Below are 9,286 nucleotides of genomic sequence, written 5' to 3'. Positions count from 1 at the left end.
GAATTCATCAATACTCGTGTTGGAAGCTAGTTAGAGCAGCTCGATGAGGACAGCGGCAGCTTTAATTGGCCCACTGAGGGTTTAAAGAAGCACAGTTATTGGCTTTCTTTTTTTTTTTTTACCTGAATTACCTGCAGCTGTGTGCATCTGAAGACTTATTTCTCTTATTTTTTGTGCTAAAAAATCAATGAAGCTCGCTGTTGTTTGTGTGTTTGGATCAGTTTTAAAGAAACAGAATGGATGTGAGGGGCGAGCGGCAGCCGGTCGCTCTGAATGACAATGTTCTGGTTTTCCTTTCATACGCTGTTTTGCACATCGCCGTGGAGAATGTTTCCTCTGAATGTTTGTAATGTCGATGAAACAAAAGAAACCAAGCGACACCTGAAATCCATGTCTTAATAAAAGAACTTTCACTGTGAGCCGCCGGCCTCCTCGCTTTACTTCACACAGAAACAGCACGCTCACAGAGACACTGATCCGATTTACTTTAACTCTGGTTTCTTCATTCGCTGCTGCTCTGTCTGCAGCCAACGCATTCATTTTATTATTTCTTCCTCTCTTATAAAGTCAATCTCTCTCTCTCCTGCTGGTACACCTGTCCAAGTTTGTGACTGATTACAAGCTCTGCCTCTTTCAAATGAACACATCATAGCTCGACTGATAAATCCTGGGCTGAGTTATCGAGTTGATAATGACCTCTGTGATTGATCGATGAGTTGGTGCGATTAACTGATCGCAGTCTGAACGACCTCAGATCCATCTGCTGGTTCCAAACTTTAACTGCTTTAAAATACAGGTCAATATTTAAAAGCTGATGCAGGTCAAATACATACAGGTTACTGAGCGCTCAACAGCAGTTAAAAAGTTGCTGTTGCCGTGGTGGCAGACCGAGAGGAAGCGCTTCCCTCGACATTTCTTTGTGTGATTTCAGTCGAGCCACACTGACAGCTATCTCTCTCTGCACTTCAACACGTGGCCCATCACCACATCACCCTGTGTAATCTCAGGTCTGTTGCCGTGGCAATGGGAAGATCAGAAGGGGGACCTGTCAGTTTGGAGGAGCTGTCGCTGTGAGCAACACCAGCGGTCAGCCATCACCTCCCCGCCAGGAGAGAAGAGAAGATGAGAGATAAAAGGAAGTGAGATAAGCTGGAGGAAGTAACAGAGTGAGTGGAAATAAACGCTGGCAGCACAGGTGAGTCGAAAACAGCAGCCACACCTGTAAGATTCAAATCTGAAGCACAGCAAACTGAGAGCCTGAAAACACCTGGAGCACAGCTGGAGCTGATGCAACATGTGAGCGAAACTCAAGTTTCCATCAACAGAGACAGCGTGTTTCATCTGACCCCTCCCCCCACCGCTGCTTCAGCCGGCTGACGAAGACCTCACAGCTCTGTCGATCCTTGTTGTTCTTCCGCTCTCACGTTACCTCATTGACCTTATTACTAATAAAGCTGTAACCCCAACATAAAAATTATCATTATCACTCCTGATGTTCACACCCGAGTCATGGTCTCTCTGAGGGCTCACCACAGCGGTTTGATTTTAAGCCAGATGTTCGTCCCAACATTCCCATTTAATATATATATATGTATAATTCTCTAATTCACTCATTAAGCAGCCTGAATGGCAGCTTTGCCTTTTCTCTTCCCCTGAGTGTTAAGATCACACTGACCTTCAGCCTCAGGTGCCCTGGTCCCAAGTACACATATGTGTTTGCTATGGACAGTGAAAACCAATTCAGAGTTTTCATCTCCAAGTGACTCCATCGTCGCCTGCAGAGTGCTGAAGTATCCTTGGTGCAATGCCCTCCAGTCTGAGCTTCAGCCAGGAGGGGCTTATGTATGGTGAAGGTGGTTCTTTGAGGGGACCCTGGTTTTGATAGATAAAGGTGGTTTGCTAGCCTGATACTGGCTAATAAAAGTGGTAAGTGCTAAAACCTCACCCGATTTAGATTCTGATGGAAGAGAGAATAAAGAGGAGGCGAAGACCACTTCAAGTGGTCAGGATACGGGAGAGCAGGAAATAAGGAGGCATTTCATCATCACATGACCTCTGCTGAATCCCACAGACTCCTCTCGTACTGACAAACACCATCTGACTGTCTTTCTTCAACCATCAGATTATCTTTAAATATTCTAAAAATGCCCCAAATCCCAATTTCTTCATATGTTAATATGATTAATGTTGCCATGACAACTTTATCACTACCTGCTGGTTTGCTCCTGACAGTCCTTGACATTTTTTTTCGTTTTGCTTTCTTGTGGATGGTGATATTTTCCAAATGACAATGTAAGAATTCCTGATTTTAAAATTATCCGTGTACACGTGGACGTAGTTTTAATTCATGGTGGGTTTTTGCATTTTGAAGCAGGTGGTAGGAGGTTTTGGGGATAAGTGAGAGGAGAGGAAGTGAGTTAGAATGACAGGAGAAATTCATTTCTTGATGCATCTTCAAAGAAAATTGCAAAAAGGAGGAAGACGAAACATCTCGTCTTCGCTCTGTTTCTTTTTACATACAAACACGTAGAAATCACAGGAGCTCTTTGCACAGCTCTTTTCCTGCTCGTCCATTCTGCAGGTGACACTGCGCTCACGTTCTCACAATGCCGTCGGCTGTGAGCTTGAATTTTAATGCAATGACCCCTGGATGCAGAAAGTGCTCCTCAGCTTCACAAGGTTAGATCGCTATTGGACTCAGGAGAGGCGCCCGCTGATGAACAGCGAGTAGCTGAAGGATCCTCGCACGTCAGCACACACCATGAATCAAAACTGACCTCACTGATCCCAGAGGATCCAGAGACCCTCACAGGCTCTGCCTCTTGTACCTGTGACCTCGTTCTGTTGGTCACCGCTCATGTCGCCCAAGTTCAGTTTTACTGGGTTTGAATTAATCAGAAACAGAATGATGGCTGGGAACGAGGACCTCATCCTCATCAAGGTCTTGTGTACGACCAGGGGCTCAAGCTCACACAGAGAACACGTGACCCTGCAAACAACGCATCCTGTACAGGAACCAGATCTATTTGCAGAAGTGTCGCTGGTGTGGCTTTTTTGTCCCTGCTAGCTTCTGTTAGCAGCTAACAGAGGCTAACAGTGTTAGCTACTGTTATTAGCAGGGTTAGCTAACTTTATAACTTTGTGGGACTCTTCGTAGATAAACTGTAATGAAGCTGTTTATCAGATGCAACATGATTTCTGGGACACCTGAGCCAAACTTAGCCAGCCATCTTGTGTGTTTTTGCTCCGCTGGTGAAGGGGAGCACTCGTCAGATGATAAAACACAAGGACGATCGTTCACATCTCGAGTCTGAAGCTGGAGACATGACTTTAAATGTCCCTCCAGGGCAAATGACCGCATGGAGTGTGTTCTCCTCCACTTTTGGTGTTTCACGTATGTGGCTGATCTGTGAAACACCATTAGTCCTAAGGCAGAAGTCCTTCCTGACCATTATATTTAAATATGGTGGGGAAACATAGCAGCTTTATGAGTATGCTTTAATTTGCAGGAAGATATAAATACACAGTAATAAATGTATATGTACAATATCTTGTTTCTATTTTGAATAATAAACTGTACTGTAAATTGTTTGTCCCTGGTTCTTTAGATGAATCTATGAAAAATACCAACGCTAACATGGTTTGACTTGAATATTATTTTTGCCCAACAAGGTGATTACCAAAGAGCTGTTGGCTGAAACCTCGGCACATCCCAGCATGGTGCAATGTGTCCTTAAAAATCTGACAAAACTGGACCAAAGTGATAGGTCTAAAAACTCTACAGCAGAACAGTATCTGAAAGTGAGGGGAAAGAAGACAGACATCTCTACTCTGTATTAATAACACATGTTAATAACACAGAGTGGTGGCTCAGATTACCATCTTTCCTGTGATCATTCAAACAGTCTGATTAAACAAGCAGCTGTGGGGATCAGGGAAAGTATTTTACTGCTGTTGTTCATGATCATCATCATTACCATTGCGTTGATGTTGCATTCAGATGTGTAAACATACTGGTATCATATTAACTTTTATTACAGGTGCAGTTATAGTCACTTTAAACTGTTGAGTTGAATTTATAATCTTAAATGCTTTTGAATGCTTTTTATAATCTCAAATGTTTATATGCAGATTACATTGCATTATAAAAGAAAGGCCTAACTCTGAGTACACTCTGTGCCAAAATAGACAGGAAACTGCATGCTTTGCAGATAGTGAAACTAAAAGCAGAGTCTAAGTGCAAGTTATTTTGAGGAGCTGTTTGGATTATGCTATTTGAATAACCAGGTAATTCATTATTATCTTTTATTCATTTATATCTTTTGATTAAGCTTTTAGTAGTGGTTCCTGATTAAAACATTTGTTCAACCTATTACATATATATAGTTTTAGTTAGGTTATTAGGTACATGAGAATTGGCCTCTCTTCTCATAAGACAAAGTTCGTGTGAGGTCGACACACACACATACACACACTTACACAGTAGTTAGACTCAGGGGTAGGTGAAGGTTCAAATAATATTTTGTAAAAGCTTGCAACTGCAAAATTGTGTCTGCACAAGTGACAGTGTGCCTTGAAACATGCTGCTGATGTTCCAGACGATAAGCAGGGCGTCCGGTGGTGACAGGAAGACACCTGGGATGGAGATGAGGCGATGTTCTTTTCTAACTGTGTTAAAAGTTGCTAACAGAACATTTGTGGTTTTAACTTATGCATGTGATGACGTATGAGGGGGGTGTCAGTAAACATACCCTGATGTTATAAAACCATTCCTGTGTAGTTATTGGGGCTGTCTGCGTACAGTGTACATCTCCCCACGCTGCGTGTGTTCATTAAAATCAATCGTTTGACCAAGCTCTTCTGGACCATGGTTGTTTTTACACTCCTCCTCAATATTGAACCTTAACACAGCTAACGATATCTTTAGTCTCCAGAGTGTCGAAGAAAAGCTGCGAGTTTTACCAACACTGCATGTTAGTGTCTGCGTGCAACTCTGCCAAGGTTCAGCTTTAAGCTTTACTGCTGCACACAAACACAAGTTCTGCAAATCCAAGTGAAGCAGTGGGAGGTGAAAGTTGCTGTGTCAGCAGTTGTGGCTTTTAATTACCAGCTGTTTGCAAAAGGAAATAAGGAATGTGGTCCCTTTGGGCTGAACTGGTGGCAGAAAGTCACCTAATTGTGTTTTTTCATTCAGTCCGGCTGCTAATTGGCTCCAATGTGGCTTCAATTACATTTCCTGTGTGGGGTTCATGGCTTTAACCAGAGTGCTGATAAAGTGAAACGTCATCCACAGAAGCTCCGCCTGGGCCCTCAGAACGCTCCAACAGGAAAACGTGTTTCCAATGATGACAAACTGAAGCAGCGTCCGCAGGGAAGCGCTCCTTATCTGCTCGTCATGGCGCTGCTGACACCAGGAGTAGGATGAGAAATCACTTCAGTGCAATGGAACATGGTGTATATGAAAAAGGCATTTTCTTCAGGGATATAAAGCGCCTTGAGGTGACTGCTGTTGTGATTTGGCGCTATATAAATAAAATTGAATTGAATTGATTTTAGTAATTAGAGACTTTTCTGTTTGTTTACACTTGGACGAAAGGCCAATGTTTTAGGTCACTGAAAATGAATCTTTGAGATTTTATCTTGCAGCGTCAAAGTAATGTCATGAAGATCTGAGCAGAGTTTTGTTGTCACCATGTTGGTGTGACGAGCGGAGAGTAATTCAGACTGAGACTACACTCAGAATAATACTCAATATTTGAGCCCAAAAGCATAAAACGATCTGAAGAGTGTCCCTGTAGGTTCTCAGTCATCCTAAGTAGCTCAGAAAGGAAGTGACTTGTCGCCTTTAAGTTCACCTTCATCCACGTCGTCACGAAACTTAAAGAGGTGAAGAGTTCACAGAGAGCAGGCGACCAGTGGGCTCTTAGACTTCTCAGCACAATGTTTAGTCCAAATATAAAAACGTCCGGCTCTCCTGCACAGCCCCATATCGGAGGACACATTAATAAAAACTATAAACTATTGTTATAATACCACAATATTGCAAAATGAAGCTTGTAGTAATGTGTAAAAAAAAAATGTAGAAAAGAAGAAAATGCATTTTTTATTTTTATACAACAAGTAGCACAAAAAACAAGAACATCAGTAGATAGTCTGATTACCCTTCATGGGTCATGCGTCATGTCCATCCATGGTGGCTTTGATGGCAGGAAACGTGTCCACCAGAAACCAGAGGCATGGAATCATTGGAGGAATGCGCTCACGTTCATGACCATGAACAGCCTACTCGCTGAGCTAAACGCAGTGTGAAGCAGGTCATGCTAATCATCCCGGTCCATTTAATGAAATTCCATTTGTGGCCAAGCCTCACAGGGAAAACGAGCCCCAGCGGAGCCTCCCCTCTCCTCTCCTGCCTTCTCCCTCTCATTTGTATCAATTAGGCGGTGAAAGGATTACTCGGACTGCTTCTGCGGCGCATGTTGAAAAGAGTTTGCACCTCGGGGAGCGGAGCACATGAACCAGGCAGAAACGCTCACACAGGCAGCTCCAAGGTCTCTGTCTGGCCTCAACTTCCATTCTGCAGAGCTGATAGGCAGCAGAGGCTGATAATAGTCTCCCCTTTGTGGACAACTACAGTTACGGATCGACTCCAAGAGTTGGCGAGTTTTCAAATCCTTATGAGTCATCCGGCTAAAACAAAGAGACCAAAACGCACGAACTTGGACTTTCAACATCTTTATTCTGAGAAAGGAGTAAAGAAATGAGAGTGCTTTAGCAAATGAAGGTCTCACACATATGAAGGACGCAGGCCGTCCGCTGGATGAAGTTTGGAATATTTTACATTTCTTGATGTTTTCATATTGAAATGCACTCATTTGATCAGCTGCAGTCCAACACTTACGACAGAAAAGGGAAATTAAAGTTTAGATGAGTATTTACATGTGCAAACATTTACATGGGCGATGGATGGATATATACATGGAAGGACTTCCAGCCCTGCATGAGGCAGATTTCACAGGTGAAGGGAAACTGGAAGTCTTATCTACTGCCACATGGACACCGAAGACACACGACAGCACAGACGCTTCACTGTGAGGCGTCGACAACACCTACAAGCCTGCAGTTAAAACTTGCTTTATTAGATACATGCAGCTAAACCCAACATTTACAGAGAGTCGAAATATGAAAAACCCCATAAAAAAATCCAACCATTAATTTACGGTAAAAACATTAAAGCATAAAAACAAATACGAAAACAACATTTTAAATGTGTTGAAACTCTGACATTAAACTACGGTGTAAATGTGGTTCAGGGTGACTGTTTGTCCCACGTGTTTGTTATTTGACTTTATTTCATCAGTCTGACTTTTATCTGTTCCAGAATAAAATCCAATATGTGGGCATGGACACGTATGCTTTCGTTTTGGCGAACTTAAAACTTAAAAACCGAATGGCCAACGTCTCACAACAAGCCGACGCCCAAATCCTTAAAACCTGATGGCGTTTGTTTGTATGCGGTGTTGTAGATGTTGTCATAGCGGCTGATCATCGGGCACTAACGTAGCTGTAATATTCACAAGAACATCTGGCACGTTTTTAGGGGGTTTTAATCCCCGCACACCTGCCACACTCCTCCAAGAGGATCCAGAGACCCTCACAGGCTCCGCCTCTTGTACCTGTGACTTCGTTCTGTTGGTCACCGCTGACAGTTTGACCCAGAGGTGAGAGCAGGAGAGCAGCTGTACTGTTTAAAAGCTGTTGTATCATCCTGGTGAGTCTGCTGTGACGAGATACGAATGATCTCCCGGCGACTTGAGGTGTTACGGTCAGAACGGCTGCGACCCTCAACCCAAGCAACAGCGGATTTTTATTTTCTTAAAGCGATTTATAAAACTACAGTCAAAGTGAATAAGGCAGAAATCAAAGTGCGAGACAAACATGTTTACTTCTAAACTGGGGGCTGCGTGAAGCAAAGGTTTTTTACGAGGCTCCAAATTTCACACAGTCTCGGCGACGGCGTCTAATCTGGATGTTAAAACCGAGCGCGGTTACTGAGGTAGTTCGATTTTCTGACTAAAACACCACAAACAAGAATCAGTCAAAAGGATAAATTACCTCTAACCCCCGTAAGAATCTCCTAACTTCTCCATCATCATTAACCTGTTAGATTGCACTAAAAGGCTGGACTTGATAAAACGTGACTGTCAGGTACAAACAGAACATGAAACATTGAGCACCACAGGTTCTCCACGCTCCGTACTCATAGACACATCACAGATTTATCTAGAAACAGCTGTGATGTCCAACAGCAGCAGATAAAACGAGATAAAAGTTCAAATGTGCACTAAAATGGTTTCAAATGGCCCAAGCAGGCTTCCGTCCACCCGCCGGGAGTCACGCCACTTCATCACTGAACCAAGAAGGTGGACAACGTCTCGTCGCGCTTGTGTCCGTTGCGGGCAATGATCTCCACGATGGCAATGTAGGTCCCCGTGACGAAGCCGACCAGCCCCACCAGGCTGATGACGAGGTTCTTGACTTTCACCGGCAGTGACAGGCCCTCGCCGTAGAAAACGATGAGCTGCAGCAGGGGTGGGAAGATGAGCGCCAGGAAGCTGCTGCTGACCGAGCCCACCAACGAGATGACGAGGTCCAGCTCTGGGATCAGGATGGCGAGGGCACCTGGGATACGAGAGGAGGAAAGAAAGACACAGTGAACAACATCATCTTTAAAGTGGAACGTGGCCTCAAACATTTCTAATGTGAGCTCAGCGCTTCTACAGGAAACCATCCACGGTTCTCTAAAAGGTCATTTTCCTCTGGGCGCACACCAAACCCTCTGTGAGGCTGCGCACTGATGATGTCACACAGGAGATGTTCCTAACACACCTGGACCAGCAAACATGTCAGACAGAGGAGGATTATTCTGAACTGTGAATCATGCAAAGCTTATCTAACAGACTGGTTATTACCCACAGAGCTGGAAATGAGCAGAGTTTTGTTTAACGAGCAGTTTCAAACCTGCTGGATCATCCTGTGGCCGCTCAGGTGAATGTTTGTCATACTGAGTCGTCACTTGACGGCTGATTAAAGGCACCTGGTGAGCGTTGGATCTCAGTGAACGCTTGACTGCCAGACCTTTTGTTTTTGGTGATTAAAGAGCAGCGTCCTCATCATTCTTGACAGTGAATCTGTTTCTTCATTTTTAAATCATGAGCGATGTAAAGTTGGCGCTGAAAAAGGAGAAGTGACGGCTGAGAGATGAGGTGAGGTCGGAGAGCAGCGA

At 43.9% G+C, this 9,286-nt stretch overlaps 1 protein-coding gene across 3 annotated transcripts in view; it reads right to left on the bottom strand.

Moving 5' to 3' along the window:
- Positions 1-6,719: 6,719 nt before the first annotated feature.
- The window catches only part of slc36a1 (solute carrier family 36 member 1), a 30,044-nt gene continuing 27,477 nt past the window's right edge, over positions 6,720-9,286 (bottom strand). For all 3 annotated transcript variants that reach the window (XM_005453216.4, XM_005453215.4, XM_019363259.2), the window contains exon 12: positions 6,720-8,682. In XM_005453216.4, the coding sequence (XP_005453273.1) occupies positions 8,408-8,682 (275 nt within the window). In that variant the 3' untranslated portion in view covers positions 6,720-8,407. The remainder of the gene's footprint in view (positions 8,683-9,286) is intronic.

Source organism: Oreochromis niloticus, linkage group LG2 (genome assembly GCF_001858045.2).
Source record: "Oreochromis niloticus isolate F11D_XX linkage group LG2, O_niloticus_UMD_NMBU, whole genome shotgun sequence".
Taxonomy (NCBI): Eukaryota; Metazoa; Chordata; class Actinopteri; order Cichliformes; family Cichlidae; genus Oreochromis; species Oreochromis niloticus.
Note: the sequence above shows the minus strand (reverse complement) of the source record. Positions and strands in the feature narration are given on the sequence as shown.